Source organism: Entelurus aequoreus, linkage group LG13, assembly GCF_033978785.1.
Source record: "Entelurus aequoreus isolate RoL-2023_Sb linkage group LG13, RoL_Eaeq_v1.1, whole genome shotgun sequence".
Lineage (NCBI taxonomy): Eukaryota > Metazoa > Chordata > Actinopteri > Syngnathiformes > Syngnathidae > Entelurus > Entelurus aequoreus.
The window spans coordinates 15975812-15998779 of NC_084743.1; the positions used below are offsets into that span (position 1 = coordinate 15975812).

Genomic DNA, 22968 nt, shown 5'->3' on the forward strand with positions numbered 1-22968 from the left:
GAACAGAATAACATCCTGATTCAGTCTAGGATGAGGTGCATCTGTCACGGTGGGATTATGGCGTTGCTATTATCCCAAAACACACCACCTTCTCCGGGGGGAACAAACATCAAAGTGCCTGGGTGGTCTGACTGTCTTGTTGGCCCAACTGTTTGCTCTCCTCCTAGGTGTGTGTTTGTGAGGAAGGTAGAAATGACCCATTCTTCACTCTTCAAAGGCAGTGTTGCATTCACACGTTTACCTGTACAGGACAGGAAAGACCTTCCCACCTGGGAGACTCGACTCTTAAAAGTCACACACCCCCTTTTGACTGGTTATAGCCGGCATTGTCTGAGAACGAACCCAGAACACCTGTATCATCGCGGTAAATCTTTGCATTCCAGCATTATCACTTGTTTTTGTTTTCAGGGAAGCAGTGTTTCTTGGTGCTGCGCCAACAGCAGTTCAACGTGCAGGCGCTGGTTGCAGTGGGAGACCGTGCCAGCAAGCAGATGGTCAAGTTTGCTGCAAAGTGAGTCCGCCGACCGCACTTCCTGTTAGAGAAGGGAAAAACAATGGTGGGAAAATCCTGAATCCGCCAATCCATTTTCACACATTCTAAGAGAGGCGTGGGCCGAGGAAATCAATCATTTTTCACTCGGCGACAAAAGCTGCCTTTTAACTGGGTAGGATGCAGCGGCGTTTTAATGGAGTGGTTCCTGCCGCGATGGCAGATAAAGCAACGCGGTACGAGAAATACACAACAGCCAAGCTTCATTGGTCTTGTTAGCGGTTACTGTTGGAAGCCTTAGTTTTACACGATGGCTTTGATTGATTGATTGATTGATTTAAACTTTTAGTAGTAGATTGCACAGTACAGTACATATTCCGTACAATTGACCACTAAATGGTAACACCCAGCGGTTACTGTTGGAAGCCTCAGTTTTACACGATGGCTTTGATTGATTGATTGATTGATTGATTTAAACTTTTAGTAGTAGATTGCACAGTACAGTACATATTCCGTACAATTGACCACTAAATGGTAACACCCGAATACGTTTTTCAACTTGTTTTTAGTATCCGCCCTGAGATTGGTAGGTTGTGAGTTCAAACCAAAGCAGGGTTTCCCACACATTCATTTATTTGTGGCGACCCGCCACGAAAGAATTTCGTCCGCCACAAAAAAAAAAAAAAATTAAAAAAAAAAATAATATTTTTTTTTTTTTTTTTTTTTTTGTCCTTTCCAGCTTCTCAGGCAAATCATATAGTTGATGTAGATGCCCATATCGGCTGTTCAGATTTACTTTAGAAAAGAGAAGTGTAGGATACTTCTCTTGTTGCCTTATTTGTATTTGACTTTATTAAATGTATTTATATTAGAAACACAACATGTGTATACAACAAAGGGTGCAAAGTCTGCAGGCAGTAGGAAACACATGGTTAAGTGTAGGGAGTAAAACTGATGGCAGTCTAAAGTTCAAGATTTTTGGAGCTCTTTTGTTCAGTGGATCAGATGTTTGATGAAGCTCTGTGTCTATCTACCACCACTACTGTTTTCTGTTTATTTGTTACTGACTGTGGCAGGACACCTCTGCCTCTGTTTCACTTTATGTTGCTGGTAAATAATATGGTTGTAGTAGTAGGCTAAAGTTAAATTATTTAGTATGCACTGATTAAAAGGGCCGAGCTTTGAGACATTTTAGCTTTTATATTTTATAAGATATATTTTTTGTAAGAACCACAATTAATAAATATATTTCAGTGAATAACTTATTGTTCAAATCTGTATATAAATATGTACATAAAGTGTTGTAATTATATTGTAAAATGGATGGATGGATGGATGCATGACCGTTTAAAACAAAACTGTTATTATTAATTAGTAAGTATACCTTTTTTTAAGTCTTTTTAGAGAAAATCAAATCATTGTAGTAAATTATGAAAATTACTCGATGTCATGGTGACCACGCCCATAGCCACGCCCCCACCGCCACAGGTATCTTGGCAATTTATGGGAAACACTGCAAAGACTATAAAAATGGGAGCCATTACCTCCCTGCTTGGCACTCAGCATCAAGGGTTGGAATTGGGGGTTAAATCACCAAAAGTGATTCCCGGGCGCGGCCACCGCTGCTGCCCACTGCTCCCCTCACCTCCCAGGGGGTGATCAAGGGTGATGGGTCAAATGCAGAAAATAATTTCGCCACACCTAGTGTGTGTGTGTGACAATCATTGGTACTTACACTTTTAACTTTAAGTCGGGGTCCACGTTAATCAATTCATGGTGTGAGCACACACTCACAAACACTTTTTTTAAATGTATTTTTTTACAAATCGCACTTAAAAGATTCGCTTCTTATTACCGTATTTTCCGGACGGGAAGGCGCATTTGAAATCCTTTTTTTTCCCTCAAAACTCGACAGTGTGCCTTATAACCCGGTGCGCCTAATGTACGGAATAATTCTGGTTTGGCTTCCCGACCTCGAAGCAATTTTATTCGGTACATGGTGTAATGATAAGTGTGACCAGTAGATGGCAGTCAAACATGAGAGATACGTGTAGACTGCACTATGATGGCAATATGACTCAAGTAAACAACACCAACATGTTATGTTCCATTGAAAATATAGAACATTACACACGGCGCTCAAAAATCTTTCAAAATGTTTTAGTACGACTTTCAATCCAATCCAATCCACTTTATTTATAAAGCACATTTAAACAACAAAAATGTTTCCAAAGTGCTGCACAACAAAACAATATTCAAATATTATCCTTAGCTCCACCAATGACTGAATAAAAACAAAAAATAAATAAATATAAAACCAATATAAAAATAAATATGATTAAAAGGGAAAACCAATTAAAACAGTACTTACTTTGGTAAGCTATGAAGCCACACCAATTGATGGATTGTACTGTGCTTCAACATAGGAGTATTATTATGGTGTGTGTATAAGGTAAGACATATTATCTGGCATTTTGTTTCGCAATATTATACAAAAGCAACATTTCTTACCTTCTGGTACCTGCTGATCTGTATTTGGGATCTGCATAAATCCTGAAAAATTGCGCGCATCCGCTTTTGTAGTCCGTAGTGGATAAGCTTCTTCTTTTTCTCTATACTTTTGTTATGGAACATTCATCCTCCGCTGTTGTCATTTCTAATATAAAGTACTATAAAGTTCTTACTTATATCTGTCAGTAAACTCGCCATGAAAGCGCTAAAACATACCGGTGTAGTGAGTGTACATTATTCACCCAAGGAACTTTAGTTATTAGAGAGTTCTCAGTCGGACGGTTTTTCACGGCACACATTTCCGGCGTTGTTATTGCACTAGTGAGCCACGGATGAGAAGATACTTAAATCCCAGCACACTTAAGTCACTCGGGGTCACACGCTGCATTGGTTCAGCAAAGTAATGACACGCAGCAACCAGCGATACTAAAAAAAAACTACTCGCCTATACTTGGTTAAAATGAAAAAAAAAAGAGTTTTCCCTCCTGCGTTACATCACCACACACATCACGTCACAGGAAAGCTTCATCGACCGAAGAGCCGAGCCACGACAAGCCAGACACGGTCCCCGGGCGCTACACCATGTCTGCACACTGCTCATCGAGAGAGAAAGGGTCAAATATACTGCAGAGACTACGTTGTACTGTACGTGTGACAATGAAGATCTTCTTCTCAGTTAGCCACCCCCTGCTAGTGTTGTTTTGCACAAAAAGAGAAAGATGTGTGTTCTTGTCTCACATAAGAAATGTGGATTAAAGGCGAAATTCCCCCCCCTCAAAAGTGCACTTCCCCTTTAAGGGTTGGGCAATATCGTCGTATCAGACATTTCTAATTACTGCTATGCAAAATACCTTCTTTCGTTATCCTCTTAACCAAAAGGGCGGTTATGAAAACCTAAACGCACTTTACATATAGTTAAATTAATTGAAACTGCACATAGAAAGCTAGGATGAGCGCAAATACTAATTGTTGATTTCCCCTGGAATAGAGCATGGATAAATAGTGGTATCAACAGGGACTATCGGTATTGGCAGTTTGGCATCAATAAAATCATACTGTTATACATCCCTGGCCGCAGCAGTCCAAATGTTTGGCACATATGTCTAAATCCAAAAAACAGGTGCTACAGTCCTGTCATTCCCCCGGGCTTTTGGGTCATGTCCAACTTCACAAACCTTGGTTTGATGAGTGACAACCTAAGACTGGGGATTACAAGTAAATCCCTCCACTGTTGACGACTGTGATTATATTACTGGGCAAATCTCCTTTTGTCGATTGAATGGCATTCTCCTCTTCTGCAGTTTAATTAGTCAGTTCCATCTCCAAGTCTAAAGAAATGTAAAGAACAAAACTATATTTTTAGGATATATCCCGACTGTCAGGCTTTTGTTCATCAGTTAACCTCCATATGTCCAAAATGGTCTTCATTAATTCTGCATTTATTTATCAAACTGAGCTAACAGAGTAATAAGGATTATGGTCGCAGCTGTTTAGGGGCTAAAAGAGACCACAACACATTTAGTTCTGGAGTTAAAATGCAACTCTCGTTTTTTTCTCTATGACAATACTCAAAGCTCCTAAATAGAGATGTAAATGGCTTTTTTGCTGATATCCGATATTCCAATCCAACTCTTAATGACCGATTCCGATATCAACCGACACCGATATATACAGTCGTGGAATCAACACATTATTATGCCTAATTTTGTTGTGATGCCCCGCTGGATGCATTAAACAATGTAACAAGGTTTTCCAAAATAAATCAACTCAAGTTATGGGAAAAAATGCCAACATGGCACTGCCATATTTATTATTGAAGTCACAAAGTGCATTATTTTTTTTAACATGCCTCAAAACAGCAGCTTGGAATTTGGGAAAGGCTCTCCCTGAAAGAGCATGAGGAGGTTGGGGTGGGGGGCGGGGGGTGTATATTGTAGCGTCCCGGAGGAGTTAGTGCTGCAAGGGGTTCTGGGTATTTGTTCTGTTGTGTTTATGTTGTGTTACGGTGCGGATGTTCTCCAGAAATGTGTTTGTCATTCTTGTTTGGTGTGGGTTCACAGTGTGGCGCATATTTGTAACAGTGTTAAAGTTGTTTATACGGTCACCCACAGTGTGACCTGTATGGCTGTTGACCAAGTATGCATTGCATTCACTTGTGTGTGTGTGAAAAGCCGTAGATATTATGTGACTGGGCCGGCACGCAAAGGCAGTGCCTTTAAGGTTTATTGGCGCTCTGTACGTCTCCCTACGTCCGTGTACCATTCCGTACAGCGCCGTTTTAAAAAGTCATAAATTTTACTTTTTGAAACCGATACCGATAATTTACGATATTACATTTTAAAGCATTTACTGGCCGATAATATCGGCAGTCCGATATTATCGGACATCTCTACTCCTAACCATAAACGGCATGAGTCCGGAAAGTATTCACAGCGCTTCACTTTTTTTCACATTGTCTTATGTTACAGCCTTATTCCAAAATTGAATAAATTCATTTTTGTCCTCAAAACTCCTCACTCAATAGCCGACGACAATGTGAAAACATATTTTGGTAGAATTTTTTGTAAATGTATTTGATCAAAAATATTACATGTGTATTATCAATCAATCAATGTTTATTTATATTGCCCTAAATCACAAGTGTCTCAAAGGGCTGCACAAGCCACAACGACATCCTCGGTTCAGAGCCCACATAAGGGCAAGGAAAAACTCACAACCCAGTGGGATGTCAATGAGAATGACTATCAGAAACCTCCTCTAGGGGAGACCGGATGCAACGGACGTCGAGTGGGTCTAGCATAATATTGTGAAAGACCAGTCCATAGTGGATCTAACATAATAGTGAGAGTCCAGTCCATAGTGGATCTAACATAATAGTGAGAGTCCAGTCCATAGTGGATCTAACATAATAGTGTGAAAGTCCAGTCCTTGGTGGATCTAACATAATAGTGAGAGTCCAGTCCATAGTGGATCCAACATAATAGTGAGAGTCCAGTCCATAGTGGATCTAACATAATAATGAGAGTCCACCCCATAGTGGATCTAACATAATAGTGAGAGTCCAGTCCATAGTGGATCTAACATAACAGTGAGAGTCCAGTCCATAGTGGATCTAACATAATAGTGAGAGTCCAGTCCATAGTGGATCTAACATAATAGTGAGAGTCCAGTCCATAGTGGATCTAACATAACAGTGAGAGTCCAGTCCATAGTGGATCCAACATGATAGTGAGAGTCCAGTCCATAGTGGATCTAACATAATAGTGAGAGTCCAGTCCTTAGTGGATCTAACATAATAGTGTGAAAGTCCAGTCCATAGTGGATCTAACATAATAGTGAGAGTCCAGTCCATAGTGGATCTAACATAATAGTGAGAGTCAATCAATCAATCAATCAATCAATGTTTATAGTGGATCTAACATAATAGTGAGAGTCCAGTCCATAGTGGATCCAACATAATAGTGAGAGTCCAGTCCATAGTAGATCTAACATAATAGTGAGAGTCCAGTCCATAGTGGATCTAACATAATAGTGAGAGTCCAGTCCATAGTGGCTCTAACATAATAGTGAGAGTCCAGTCCATAGTGGATCTAACATAATAGTGAGGGTCCAGTCCATAGTGGATCTAACATAATAGTGAGAGTCAATCAATCAATCAATGTTTATAGTGGATCTAACATAATAGTGACAGTCCACTCCATAGTGGATCTAACATAATAGTGAAAGTCCAGTCCATAGTGGATCTAACATAATAGTGAGAGTCCAGTCCATAGTGGATCCAACATAATAGTGAGAGTCCACTCCATAGTGGATCTAACATAATAGTGAGAGTCCAGTCCATAGTGGATCTAACATAATAGTGAGAGTCCAGTCCATAGTGGATCTAACATAATAGTGAGAGTCCAGTCCATTGTGGATCCAACATAATAGTGAGAGTCCACTCCATAGTGGATCTAACATAATAGTGAGAGTCCAGTCCATAGTGGATCTAACATAATAGTGAGAGTCCAGTCCATAGTGGATCTAACATAATAGTGAGAGTCCAGTCCATTGTGGATCCAACATAATAGTGAGAGTCCACTCCATAGTGGATCTAACATAATAGTGAGAGTCCAGTCCATAGTGGATCTAACATAATAGTGTGAAAGTCCAGTCCATAGTGGATCCAACATAATAGTGAAAGTCCAGTCCATAGTGGATCTAACATAATAGTGTGAGAGTCCAGTCCATAGTGGATCCAACATAATAGTGAGAGTCCAGTCCATAGTGGATTTAACATAATAGTGTGAAAGTCCAGTCCATAGTGGATCTAACATAATAGTTTGAAAGTCCAGTCCATAGTGGATCTAACATAATATTTGAAAGTCCAGTCCATAGTGGATCCAACATAATAGTGTGAGTCCAGTCCATAGTGGATCTAACATAATAGAGTCCAGTCCATAGTGGATCCAACATAATAGTGAGAGTCCAGTCCATAGTGGATCTAACATAATAGTGAGAGTCCAGTCCATAGTGGATCTAGCATAATAGTGAGAGTCCAGTCCATAGTGGATCTAACATAATAGTGAGAGTCCAGTCCATAGTGGATCCAACATAATAGTGAGTGTCCAGTCCATAGTGGATCTAACATAATAGTGAGAGTCCAGTCCATAGTGGATCTAACATAATAGTGAGAGTCCAGTCCATAGTGGATCTAACATAATAGTGAGAGTCCAGTCCATAGTGGATCTAACAAAATAGTGAGAGTCCAGTCCATAGTGGATCTAACATAATAGTGAGAGTCCAGTCCATAGTGGATCTTACATAATAGTGAGAGCCCACTCCATAGTGGATCTAACATAACAGTGAGAGTCCAGTCCATAGTGGATCTAACATAATAGTGAGAGTCCACTAGTCCATTAGTATTCACAGCCTTTGCCACAAAAATCAAACGCTCAATGACCGTAAGCACACAGCCAAGATATCAAAGGAATGGCTTCTGGACAAATGTCCTTGACTGGCCCATGTTGTTTGTACTTGGTCCGTCATTTGCAACATTGCGTGACTGATTGCCTTCTTTAAGGAGTTTTGGTAATCCTCTCCTTTGTTTCAATTGACATCACTCCTGTTGGAGCCATGATTCATGTCAATCCACCTGGTGCAACAGCTCTCCAAGGTGTAAACACTCCTTTTTAACTGCAGACTTATTGAACACATTTAATTTGATGCAGGTGTTAGCTTTGGGAATGAACATTCATTCCATAATTTCCCCAGAGGTTGCAGATCACACATGATGCCGCCATTGTTTAAGCTCTGTAAGAACATACAACTATATTTGGTGGTTTCATGTTGAAGTCTAATAATAATAGTCTCATGTGTTGTCTTACCAGCCTTACACAGTTTTAGTGTTCTGTCGTTTTAATTTGTACCTTCGGAAAGTAGCTACCTCTTGACACTGAACAAAAAAATGTGCGCTGTGCTTTCCGGCGCCTACTGTTTCTTGAAAAGCCACAGCACACCACACACATCAAAGGAATGTTCCACTTCATGAAAAAACACTTTCTCATGCAGATTTGTTTAGTTTTTGTTTTTTTCTTCTTCTTTGCGCTTTTTTTTCTCCTGCTCTAATTTGTTTCCTCGTGCATCTCTCCCCCGCCAGCATCACCAAGGAAAGTATTGTTGACGTGGAGGCATCGGTGAGGAAAGTGGATCAGAAGATTGAGAGCTGCTCCCAGCAGGATGTGGAGCTGCACATTGAGAAGGTACATTAATGGACAATCTAGCGTTCAGTGTCAAGCAGTCTCGCACAGCACTGTAATCACGCCTTTATTGATGGCCGATTGGCTTGGCCAACCATCTATAAAATGCCTACCCAGCAAGCTACAAGGCTAGGGCTGCAACAACTAATCGATTAAATCGATTAAAATCGATTATAAAAATAGTTGGCGATTAATTTAGTCATCGATTCGTTGGAACTATGCTATGCGCATGCGCGGAGGCTTTTTTAAATTTTATTTAACCTTTATTTATAAACTGCAACATTTACAAACAGCTGAGAAACAATAATCAAAGTAAGTACAAAAACAGTACAAAACAGCGCCAGGGCGGCGTTGAGGCTACGTCTCATGAGATGGAGGTAAGCTAGCCAATGACGTGTCATGTGCAGCTCACGTGACGCCGCCGTCTGGAAACATTCGAAAAATGGCGCAGGTAAACCGTGCGGATAGTTCGGCAGAAAAACATCTTGAGGTTATTGCTTCAATGGAGAAAAGTGTACGGCCTAAGTCGTCAAAAGTGTGGGAACACTTCACTTTAAAGCAGGGGTCTCAAACTCAATTTACCTGCGGGCCACTGGATGCAGAAACTGGGTGAGGCTGGGCCGCAAGAAAAGATTTCTTAAAAAAAATCTAACATGCACTTTTTAATGAATTCACCTTCTTTGAATGGCTTTCCCACCCTAGCCGTGGAGTTTACAGTCACGGTAGCACAATTAGCCCCGAACGGGCTAACATCACCACTAACGTGTTACACGTCTGATTCGCCCAGCGACTCTCTGTCGGAGTATCAGCGCTGGGGTCCAGTGCACCACACTTTTGTATTGTCGCTCGCTCCTTCGGCGGAGTGCTCGTCTTCCCCGCCCGGACTGTTTACAACGGGGGCGGGAGCGAGCAGGCGGGCGAGCGAGGGAGGCAGAGAGGGAGGGAGGAAGAGCGTGTGCGGGTGTCGTGGAAAAGCGGCAAAATGCATACCCTCCGAATTCGGGAGATGGGGGTGGGATGGGGTGGGGGGGGGGTGTAGAGGTGTGTGTGTGGGGGTTAAGGTTGTCAAGCACCATTCATTTAAGTGCCATTCATTTAAAACCCGCGGGCCGCACTAACATTAAACTTTCATATTAAGGTGGGGGCCGAAAAATAACGTCTCGCGGGCCGCAATTGGCCCGCGGGCCGCGTGTTTGAGACCCCTGCTTTAAAGACTTCAAAGAAGAGCGTTTCCTGCAAAATGGCACGGCAGTACAACGTTGCTTCAGGATCACCTGAAAAGGAAACATGTTGCAGCCATGGATGAAGAGAACTCACAGTACGTAACTTTTTAAGTCCATAGTGGCAACAAGCATTCATGAGTTCAGCTTTTTTGTGAGTAACGTTAACGTTATGCCTTTGTTGCAACGCGGGGCTGATAATGTGTCTCAAGCACATTTGACTCCGTTTTGAGAGAGAAAACGCACGGTTACCAATTTCGAAATAAACGTAACGGACAGAAATATCTCAGGTTGGTTTCATAATGGATCAATGTAGCCGGGCTGATAAAGCTATATAAATATATTTAGATTTGAGTGACGCTTTAGTATAACTAAACGTTATGAAGCTGCTGGAATATTTCATGCTATTATTCAGAGGCAGCCTAAAATGAATCCTTTATTATTCACAACAGAAACGTGTACAATATCTGATTCAGTTCTGATGAGTTACATTTCTGTGTTATTATTGGTGTATGCTGCACCCCCAATGTCCACAACGTGGTGCCAGTATGCTGGGTTTTTTCAATAAAATACTGGAAAGGATAGAAATGTAGTCCGTCTCTTTTATCCGATTATTAATCGATTAATCGAAGTAATAATCGACAGATTAATCGATTATCAAATTAATCGTTAGTTGCAGCCCTATACAAGGCATTATCATGCATGCACTCCTGCGTGTGCAGCGCTGTTTGTGCTCTTGAGAAAAATCGCACAACACATACGCGAAAAAGCCCACAAAGATGAGAAGCTTTTTTTTATCACTTTGTATTGGTCTGGAAAATGCTGCATTTATGTGAAACAAATAGGGGTGTAACGGTACACAAAAATTTCGGTTCGGTACGTACCTCGGTTTTGAGGTCACGGTTCGGTTCATTTTTGGTACAGTAAGAAAACAACAAAATATACATTTTTGAGTTATTTACCAAATTTGGAAAATCTTCCACCAAAAATATTTTTCGAGTAGAATATTTGATGTGAAGTAATCAGAACCTTGGATAGGTCAATAATTCATAATAACATTGATTTTAGATTCAATATTATGTTTTGAGCAATGACAGTTTGAAAGAAAAAAAACAGCTTTGTTTTATTAGTCAACATTGCAACTTTTTCTAAACTACATTTAACCTTTAAGCTTTTTTATTTCACTTTTGTTATGTTTTTGTTTATTTTAATAGAATTTTTAGAAAATGGAATCCGCTGTTAGACACAGAATATCACGGAAATTGACATAAAAGTGAGGGAAATGTTGTCATTGTTGTCACCTCATCTGCTTGTGTTGTTGTGTACGACATCATGGATGTAAGATCAATGTACAAACAGGAGTCACAATTTGGAAAGGCTCTCTTTGTTTTTGTTTTTTATAACAGCTTCAACTTGTCTCCTTACTCGTCAAGCTCAGAACAGCAACACACTTCCGCCCTTCACCATAAAAGCGCTCTGCACAACATTCGGTCCAAATGCACTAACAAAATAAAGGTTTCCAAAACGTGCCTTACACAAGCTAAATGTACTTAAAGCGTTTCTTAATACATTTTTGATTGATTGATTGAGACTTTTATTAGTAGGTTGCACAGTGAAGTACATATTCCGTACAATTGACCACTAAAAGGTAACACCCGAATAAGTTTTTCAACTTGTTTAAGTCGGGGTCCACTTAAATTGATTCATGATACAGATATATACTATCATATATACTATCATCATAATACAGTCATCACACAAGATAATCACATTGAATTATTTACATTATTTACAATCAGGGGTGTGGAGGGGGTGGGGGGTAGGATATGGACAGCAAGTAGTGGACATATAGAGCGAGAGAGAGCGAGAGAGAGCGAGAGAGAGAGAGAGAGAGAGAGAGAGAGATCAGAAGGCATAAGAAAAAGTATCTGCATTTGATTGTTTACATTTGATTATTAGCAATCCGGGGAGGGTGTTAGTTTAGGGTTGTAGCTGCCTGGAGGTGAACTTTTATTGCGGTTTTGAAGGAGGATACAGATGCCCTTTCTTTTATACCTGTTGGGAGCGCATTCCACATTGATGTGGCATAGAAAGAGAATGAGTTAAGACCTTTATTAGTTCGGAATCTGGGTTTAACGTGGTTAGTGGAGCTCCCCCTGGTGTTGTGGTTATGGCGGTCATTTACGTTAAGGAAGTAGTTTGACATGTACTTCGGTATCAGGGAGATGTAGTGGATTTTATAGACTAGGCTCAGTGCAAGTTGTTTAACTCAACTTACACAATTATTATGCTTTGACCTAAAATATTGATCAAAATTTTCCCATTTTATAACATTTTATTTAAGACACTAAGAGTACAAATGTAAAAGGTAAAAAAAACGGAATAAAAAAAAAAATTAAAAACCAAAAAACTGAATTGTATTGTTATTATATTGCTTTTGTTATTTCAATTTAGTGTTGTTAGTAGTATCATTATTTTGCTTGTTTGTTACTAATTTATATCTGTTGTTATTTTAAATTATATTAAATGTGGAGTTTTGGTGGAACAATAAATACTTGTGTTTTCAAATAATGAATAATCATGATTTCAATATCAATCACAATAATGGTGATTATTATTGTTGCCATAATCTTAGGGGTGTAACGGTACACAAAAATTTCAGTTCGGTACGTACCTCGGTTTAGAGGTCACGTTTCTGTTCATTTTCGGTACAGTAGGAACACAACAAAATATAAATTTTGGGGTTATTTATTTACCAAATTTGCAAAATCTTCCACCAAAAATATTTTTCTTAGTGAAATAATGGGAACCTTGGATAGGTCAATAATTCATAATAACATTGATTTTGATTCAATATTATGTTTTGAGCAATGACAGTTTGAAAGGAAAAAAAAACAGCTTTGTTTTATTAGTCAACATTGCAACTTTTTCTAAATTACATTTAACCTTTAAGCTTTTTTATTTCACTTTTGTTATGTTTTTGTTTATTTTAATTGTGGGCCTTTAAAACATTAGCTGTGGGCCGCAAATGGCCTCCGGGGCACACTTTTGACACCCCTGCTATAGATAATAAAAAATGTAATCTGATAAATCTATGGATAAAAAGCACAGCCTGGCGACGCATGCGTGTTTATCATAACTCTCTCACTCTCTCTGTCTCTGCCCCTCCCTCACCAATGCTGCTGTGCACCTTCACAATTTGTTTTGTTTTTAACCCCTTCTTAACCCTGAACGTACATTAAAAATACACGCAACCCTAACTCAAAATGCCGGACATTTGAGGCATTTAAGAAACTCTGCCCTGACAGCTGCGCAAAAGAGGACATGTCCGGTGAAAAGAGAATGTATGATCAGTCTATCGTAGCCCGTTAAGTGCATTGTTTACACAACGTGCGTTATGCTACTTAAAGGCCTACTGAAATGATTTTTTAAAATTTAAACGGGGATAGCAGATCCATTCTATGTCATACTTCATCATTTCGCGATATTGCCATATTTTTGCTGAAAGGATTTAGTAGAGAACATCGACGATAAAGTTCGCAACTTTTGGTCGCTGATAAAAAAAAGCCTTGCCTGTACCGGAAGTAGCGTGACGTCGCAGGTTGAAAGGCTCCTCACATTTCCCCATTGTTTACACCAGCAGCGAGAGCGATTCGGACCGAGAAAGCGACGATTACCCCATTAATTTGAGCGAGGATGAAAGATTCGTGGATGAGGAACGTGAGAGTGAAGGACTAGAGTGCAGTGCAGGACGTATCTTTTTTCGCTCTGACCGTAACTTAGGTAAAAGGGCTCATTGGATTCCACACTTTCTCCTTTTTCTATTGTGGATCACGGATTTGTATTTTAAACCACCTCCGATACTATATCCTCTTGAAAATGAGAGTCGAGAACGCGAAATGGACATTCACAGTGACTTTTATCTCCACGACAATACATCGGTGAAGTACTTTAGCTACGGAGCTAACGTGATAGTACTGCAGATAGAAACAAAGGAAATAAGCCCCTGACTGGAAGGATAGACAGCAGATCAACAATACTACTATCAGGAGACACCGAACCAAACACTGGACCTGTAACTACACGGTTAATACTGTGCCGCCTGTTGAAGCCTAGCAATGCTGTTGCTAACGACGCCATTGAAGCTAACTGAGCTACGGGACCTCGTCAAAGCTCTGATAAAAACATTAGCGCTCCACCTACACCAGCCCTCATCTGCTCATCAACACCCGTGCTCACCTGCGTTCCAGCGATCGACGGAGCGACGAAGGACTTCACCCGATCATCAGTGCGGTCGGCGGCTAGCGTCGGATAGCGCGTCTGCTATCCATCTCAAAGTCTTCCTGGTTGTGTTGCTGCAGCCAGCCGCTAATACACCGATCCCACCTACTGTTTTCTTCTTTGCAGTCTTCATTGTTCATTAAACAAATTGCAAAAGATTCACCAACACAGAATTTTGCGATGAAAACAGAGCTGTTTATATTGGATACAATGTGTCTGAATACTTCCGTTTCAACCATTGACGTCACGCGCAAACGTCATCATACATAGACGTTTTCAACCGGAAGTTCCCCGGGAAATTTAAAATGTCACTTTATAAGTTAACCCGGCCGTATTGGCATGTGTTGCAATGTTAAGATTTCATCATTGATATATAAACTATCAGACTGCGTGGTCGGTAGTAGTGGCTTTCAGTAGGCCTTTAATATGTCCGTGTGGAAACTCGTTCGGTACACCTCCGAACCGGAACCCCCGTACCGAAACGGTTCAATACAAATACACGAACCGTTACACCCCTAGAAACAAAGTATTTTTTTCATCTTCGGTATTGACATTTTTTTCATCGGTATTGGAACCTAAGTTATTCATACTTTATTTAAATGATATTTGTTCAGTTCACCACTGATGACATCTATTAAACAGACAAGAAGCAAGGAATCATGCAGAGACAGAGTTAAATTTTGCTCAATTGAGGAGAGACGTTATTTGGGCTGTACTCTAGTTACAGATCCAAACTACGCTCTAAAGTCCAGCCCACATGCTTCCTCTATTTATTTGGGAGGTCCCTGGTTACATCACTGAAGCTCCTGCTGAAGGAGGTGGGGTAATTTCAGCAACCCCAGTTAGACACAATATATGACTATTCAAGAAATGCAAATGTGCTGACACTCGTGATGTCGCCTTGTCTCTGCTCTGTCTGCGTCACGGTACTCGATGTTCGGCCTTGGCAGTCAGCAGGTCGAGTCTGGAAACAAACACTGATACGAGACGACTTGCTTTGCACAGATAGAAAAAGTACAACTTCAGCACAATTGATAATAACTATAGCAACGGCCCTTAAGCATAAGAGTTGTGTGATAATGTATACATAATTATTCTAACAAGTATCTAATAAATTGAAATGTTCTATGTTTGCAGATGATACAAATGTATATTGTTCAGCAAAAGACTTGAAGTATTGAGGATAAGAGAGGTTGGGTTGCTTCAGCTAAAAAAATGGTTTGATATGAATAAGTTATCATTAAATGATAAGAAAACTAAATGTATGGTGTTATGTGGTGCAAGGACAAATTGTGAAGCAAAATGTAAAATTAAATTAAGTGGAAATTGATAGAGTACTAAGTTCTTGGGAATAATATGAGATCGGTAGGTTATGAGTTCAAACCCCAGCCGAGTCATACCAAAGACTATAAAAATGGGACCCATTACCTCCCTGCTTGGCACTCAGCATCAAGGGGTTGGAATTGAGGGTTCAATCACCAAAAATGATTCCCGGGCGCAGCCACCGCTGCTGCTCACTGCTCCCCTCACCTCCCAGAGGGTGAGGGTGACGGGTCAAATGCAGAGGATAATCTCACCACACCTAGTGTGTGTGTGTGTGTGTGTGTGTGTGTGTGTGTGTGTGTGTGTGTGTGTGTGTGTGTGTGTGTGTGTGTGTGTGTGTGTGACAATCATTTACACTTAAACTTTAACTTAAATTGATCATAAATTATGTTGTAAACAGCAGATTGACGAGAGGGATGGGTGCGAAATATTTTTGCCTTCCGAGGGAGTCATAACAGAAATTAAGAAGCACCGCCTTATATCAACACAAGAACACAAGACAAAAAATGTGTAAATCAAATGTGAGAAACTTCACTGCACTACTCTGCAAACAAAACGTATTTTCCAGAAAGACAATCATGGCACATACAGAAATTGCATTTGGTGAGGTTTGTTACTTATTAACTTGGGTTTATGCCGGTTCTTTTTCAGATTTTTGTCATCAGCCAGGCAGAGGCCCGTCTCCCCCTGCAGTTGGAGGATGCTGTTAGACCTGAAGGAGAGGGGGATGAGGTAAGGATGACTGCAGTTGTAGATTCACAAACTAGGGTACCATGGGCCCCATAGGGGTCTGGGAGTCATACATTGACAGTGAATATAAACCGCATTTTTTTAAAATTAGCATGAAGATTACCATATTTTTCGGACCATAGGGCCCACCGGATAAGGCGCACTGCCGATGAGCGGGTCTATTCAGGTCTTTTTTTCATAAAAAAGGTGCATAGGACGCATTAAAGGGGTCATATTAGGGCTGGGCGATATGGCCTTTTATTATTATCTCAATATTTTTAGGCCATGTTGTTAACGTGTGTTGTTCTCCAATGAACACTTTACGACAGTTCTATGTTTCCCTTTACGGCTATTCATGCTGGAGGCGGGGCAGTGGGGGCTGCTGGGATATGGCTTCTCCTGGAGGGAACTATGTTGACATGTCGGCTGCCTCAGTGTCGGAATAAAACTCAATATACTTAATATACGTTGTGTCTACTAAGTCTATATCAACATTGGTAGCAGAGGATGGTTTGAAGATGGCTGCGAACTACAGAGTACCGCCGAAGTTTGACGAAACCAGGCCGTATGAATGTTGGAAAAATGAAGTTAACATATGGGCACGAGTTACCGAACTCGACAAGAAGAAGCAGGCGCTTGCTGTGGCTTTGGGTCTGGAAGGACGAGCCAAGGATATCGCTATGGAAATACCAGCAGACGACTTGGACAAAGACACTGGTATGGCGACATTACTAGCAAAACTGGACGGTGTGTTTCAGCAAGAAGAAAAGGACCGCGCGTACGAAGCGTATTCCCAGTTTGATCGTTTAATGAAAGACAGTTCCGTTTCAATGGCAGACTACATAATTGACTTTGAGCAGCGATACAATCGAATTAAAAAGTACGACATGGCGCTTCCAGATGCTGTGTTAGCCTTCAAGTTGTTGGACACGGCCTGCCTCGATGAGAAAAACAGACAACTTGCACTAACGGCGTGCCCCGACCTAAAGTTTGCGTCCATGAAGTCGGCACTCAAGCGGATTTTTGGAGCGAAAACGGCGCCAGGTTTGTCGCACGGGATTCAACTAAACCAAGATGCAGCTTTCTTCACTGAACAACGACAACGACAAGGACAGGGAAGACGGAACACGTTTCAACAGAAGAGTGAAAGGACACCGTTGCCGGGCACCAACCCATTGGATAAGTTCGGTAAGCGTTCAAGATGTGCCGTTTGTCAAAGCACATTTCATTGGGCCAAGGACTGTCCTTACAAGAAGAACGAACAAGTAAGACTAACAGAAGACGAAAATGTAGAAGAAGTTAACATAACGTTGTTGACAAATGACCCTATGTCTGACGCTGAGATTTTCATAACTGAATCCCTGGGATCAGCCATCATAGACACGGCATGCACTCGTACAGTATGTGGGGAGAAATGGCTTGACAGTTATGTTAGTTGTCTCAGTCAAGAGCAGACAGACAAAATGATGAGGACAGAAAACACCAGTTCAAGACCATTTCGTTTTGGAGATGGCAACTTAGTATATTCCACCAGAAAAGTGAAACTACCTGCCAAAATAGGACAAACAAAATGTCACATTGAGACAGAAGTGGTCAACGCTGACATTCCACTGCTGCTGAGTAAGTCCTCACTGAAGAAGGCAGGAACTGTTTTAGATATGGAGAATGACAGAGCAGTGATGTTTAAACAGCAGATTCCTCTTGAGTTCACCAGCTCAGGACACTACTGTGTGGACATAAGAGACAAAAACAGCACAACACAGCAAATGAAAGATGACGTGATACTTGCAGCGACAGCTGAAGATGAAGTCCTGACAGTGACAGAAAACATGTCTTCAGCCGAAAAGCGCAAAATCCTTCTCAAGCTACACAAACAGTTTGGCCACGCATCTGCAGACAGGCTGCAGAGGCTAATTCAAAGCTCGGGTAATAAAGACAAGGACTGCCTCACTATTTTGCAACAAATAGTGCATGATTGTGACATATGTCAGAGATACAGCAAAGCGAAGCCGAGGCCAGCTGTTGGTCTGCCTCTAGCTACAGAATATAATGAGACGGTGGCGGTGGACCTGCATGAGTTGGAGCCAGGAGTGTGGTATCTACATGTGATCGACCAATTCACCCGGTTCAGTGCAGGAAGCATTGTGAAGACAAAGAAGGCCTCTGAAATGGTCAACGCCCTCATCCACACATGGATAAGTGTTCACGGCCCTCCTCGTATTTTGTACAGCGACAACGGTGGAGAGTTCAATAATGAAGAGTTTCGTGACATGGCCGAAAACTTCAACATCGAGACGAGGACAACAGCAGGATACAGTCCCTGGAGCAACGGGCTGTTGGAGAGACACAATCAGACTCTCACCGACATCCTACTGAAGGTGAAACGGGAAAATGGATGTGACTGGCACACTGCCCTAGACTGGGCTCTTATGGCTAAGAACTGTATGCACAGTGTTCATGGTTATAGCCCACATCAACTGGTATTTGGTCAAAACCCTAACCTTCCCTCTGTATTAATTGATAAACTACCTGCACTCGAAGGCACTACTGTTAGTGCAAGGGTAGGACAACACATATCAGTGTTGCATGCTTCTAGGAAGGCTTTCACTGAAGCTGAATGTTCAGAGAGAATAAGGAGAGCGTTACGTAAGCAGCTCAGATCCACAGATGAAAAATATGAGACAGGAGACAAGGTCTATTACAAACGAGCTGACAGTACAGAGTGGAAGGGACCAGGGATAGTTATTGGTCAGGATGGGGCTGTTGTATTTGTAAGACATGGTGGTATCCTTGTTAGAGTACATCACTTGAGGCTTAATAAGTTACACACAACTGCTCAAAGTGAGGTTCTCGATGACACAAACAGTGAGATAATTGTACAGAATCAAGCAGCAGACAGTGAAAACACAGATGTAGTGAACAGAGCCACAGGTGGCTCATTCAGTACACAAAACACAGATGCTGATAACGAACAGGAAAGTGACAGAGAGTCCAATGCAGGAGAGGGAGCTCATTCGTTAGTGACTCATAATGATGTAATTCAAACTCAAATGGAGCACAATGTCTATAATGATAACCCTGTTATTCCTGTGTCCAGTGTCAAGGTAAAAGCGGGACATACTGTAACCTTTATGAAAAGTGATGAAAGTGTTCTATGTAAAGCAAAAGTCCTAGGTAGAGCAGGCAAAGCCACAGGAGGGTATAAAAATTGGTATAACCTGCAATTTATTGAAAATGATGGGAGTCATGGTCAAAAAGAAGCTGTTGATCTGTCACGTGTGAATAGTCTCAGCATTGAGTCCGATTCAGAAGTCATGGATGCTGATGTACTTATAACAAAAGACATATCATTTGATGAAGCTAAACAAATAGAGATTGAAAACTGGAACAATAATAATGTTTTTGAAGAAGTTGAAGATACAGGCCAAAGATGTGTTTCCACCCGTTGGGTCTGTAGTCTAAAAGAAACTGAGAACGGTATTGTGCCTAAAGCTAGACTTGTAGCCAGGGGTTTTGAAGAGTTCAATATCCAACAGGTGCAAAAAGATTCACCAACCTGTGCTTCTGAATCCCTGAGGTTATTGCTAGCAGTGATTAGCCAAAATCAGTGGAAGGTCCATTCTATGGACATTAAATCTGCCTTTTTGCAAGGCATGGAGTTATCAAGGGACATTCATGTTCACCCCCCCCCAGAAGCAAACAGTAAAGGGGTGCTATGGAAACTTAAGAAATGTGTATATGGTCTTGCTGATGCATCACTTTATTGGTATAATAGAGTGAAAGAAATAATGCTGAGCACAAGTGGTAAAGTGTCACAAGTGGATCCTGCAGTCTTTTATTGGTTGGATGAACAATGCAAAGTTAAAGGGGTACTTGCATGTCATGTGGATGATTTTCTCTGGGCAGGTTCACAAAACTTTGTAACTGATGTGATTCCTCGACTGAAGTGTGCGTTCCGTGTGGGACGTGAGGAACATGATAATTTCTGCTATGTAGGAATGGACATTGCCACTGTAAATGGTGTAATTGAGATGAATCAGCAGGGCTATATTGACAACATGCAACCCATAAACATGCAGCCAGCACGTGCTATACAGAGAGATTCAGCTCTTAGTGAAACGGAAAGAGAGCAGCTGAGATCAAAAATAGGACAAATTCTTTGGGTTGCAAAACAAACTAGACCTGATGTTATGTTTGACGCTTGTATTTTGGCATCTATTCTGAAAAATGCTACTGTGCAGTCCATTCATGATGCAAATAAGGTGATTCGTAAACTTAAAGCAGGAAAGGTTACTCTGAAATTTCAACATTTGGGTAATAATGATGCTTTGAACTTGACTGTCTTCAGTGATGCCTCGCTGGGAAACTTGCCTGATGGAGGTACTCAAGGAGGGACATTGATCACTCTCATGGGGGAAAACGGGAAGTTTTCTCCTCTCTGTTGGCAATCTAAGAGGATCAGGCGTGTGGTGCGGAGCACCCTTGCGGGAGAGACACTCGCTATGTCGGATGGAATAGACAATGCTATTTTCCTTTCTACTCTTTTTTCGGAGCTCACTACTGGGACCACCAAATTAAATGCTCCCACGTTGGTCTGTGTGACTGACAATCACTCTCTTTATGATGCCCTTAAGTCCACTAAACAGGTCACAGAGAAGAGACTTCGGTTGGATATAAGCGGGATCAAGGAGCTCATTCAGAGTAAAACAATCAAAAAGGTGCTCTGGTCAGTGACAAAAGCCCAACTAGCTGACTGTCTGACGAAAAAGGGGGCATCATCCCTAGTGCTCTTGAAAGCACTATGTGAAGGACTGTGGAATCCACCCTAATTGGAATTCACCCTAATTGTTGTTTTAAAAAAAAAAACACAGGCGAGAATGCTGATTGTATTTTGTTATTTTCTTGAATGTTTTTCAATTGCCTTTTCCCTTGTTGCACTTGGCTTTTGTTTTTCTTATTTTAAAGAAAGAAGAGGGAGATTGTTAACGTGTGTTGTTCTCCAATGAACACTTTACGACAGTTCTATGTTTCCCTTTACGGCTATTCATGCTGGAGGCGGGGCAGTGGGGGCTGCTGGGATATGGCTTCTCCTGGAGGGAACTATGTTGACATGTCGGCTGCCTCAGTGTCGGAATAAAACTCAATATACTTAATATACGTTGTGTCTACTAAGTCTATATCTGGATATTTTGCCTTAGCCTTGAATGAACACTTGATGCATATAATCACAGCAGTATGATTATTCTATGTGTCTACTAGGGGTGTGGGAAAAAATCGATTCGAATTCGAATCGCGATTCTCACGTTGTGCGATTCAGAATCGATTCTCATTTTTAAAAAATCGATTTTTTATTTGTATTTTTTATTATTAAATTTTATTTAAATTAATCAATCCAACAAAACAATACACAGCAATACCATAACAATGCAATCCAATTCCAAAACCAAACCCGACCCAGCAACACTCAGAACTGCAATAAACAGAGCAATTGATAGGAGACACAAACACGACACAGAGCAAACCAAAAGTAGTGAAACAAAAATGAATATTATCAACAACAGTATCAATATTAGTTACAATTTCAACATAGCAGTGATTAAAAATCCCTCATTGACATTATCATTAGACATTGCGACACTATTGTTAATTTTTTTAATATTTTTTTTTTATTAATGTTTGTAATGATAATATCAATGAGGGATTTTTAATCACTGCTATGTTGAAATTGTTACTAATATTGATACTGTTGTTGATAATATTCATTTTTGTCTCACTACTTTTAGATTGTTCCGTGCCATGTTAGTGTGTCCTCAATTGCTCTCAATTGCTCTGTTTATTGCTATTCTGAATGTTGCTGGGTCGGGTTTTGTTTTGAAATTGTATTGCATTATTATGGTATTGTTGTGTATTGTATTCATAAAAAAATAAATAATTTTTTTTTTTTAAATAATTTAAAAAAATGGTTTTTGAATCGAGAATCGTGTTGAATTGAAAAACAATCGATTCTGAATCGAGTCGTGACCCCAAGAATCGATTTTGAATCGAATCGTGGGACACCCAAAGATTCCCAGCCCTAGTGTCTACATTAAAACATTGTTGTTCATACTGCATTAATATATGCTCATTTTAATCTTTCATGCAGAGAGGGAAACCACACCTAAGTCAATTGACCAAAACTGTATTTATTAAACAGTTATTAAGCAGTGGCACAAACATTCATGTCTTTTCCAAAACAGAAAGTGCAAGATTGTCAGAGACATTTTAAAACAAGCTATAAGTGCACTTTTGTGCATGATGTCACTAAGATGACATATCAAAACAACACTAAATTAAAGTGCACTTTTTGTACAGAACGCCACTACAATAGTTAAAAACAAATAAAGTGCACTTTTGTGCATGATGTCACACAAGATATTTCAATAAGTGTCAAATAAAAACGAGCTGCATAATAGGAAATCAAATAGTGTACGTCCTTCGCTATGTGGTAGGTTCCTGCGGACGTTATCTCCTTCTGTTGTTGACTATTTTTTTCATACGGTGTTGATGTGGAAATGGTTGCTTGGGCATTTTGTTGGTGCGGCACCGGCCAGAGATGTTGACATGCGGAGTTTCAAGCACTCTTCATTCTCTAGCGGGTGACTTTTCAAATGATGCTACATTAGCAGTGGTGCTACTT

At 40.6% G+C, this 22968-nt stretch overlaps 1 protein-coding gene across 1 annotated transcript in view; it reads left to right on the plus strand.

Moving 5' to 3' along the window:
- Window positions 1-22968, plus strand: part of dars1 (aspartyl-tRNA synthetase 1) — a 111298-nt gene that overhangs the window by 24799 nt on the left and 63531 nt on the right. The window contains exons 6-8 of the mRNA XM_062068485.1: window positions 409-511; window positions 8640-8742; window positions 16215-16295. Of these exons, the coding sequence (XP_061924469.1) occupies window positions 409-511; window positions 8640-8742; window positions 16215-16295 (287 nt within the window). The remainder of the gene's footprint in view (window positions 1-408; window positions 512-8639; window positions 8743-16214; window positions 16296-22968) is intronic.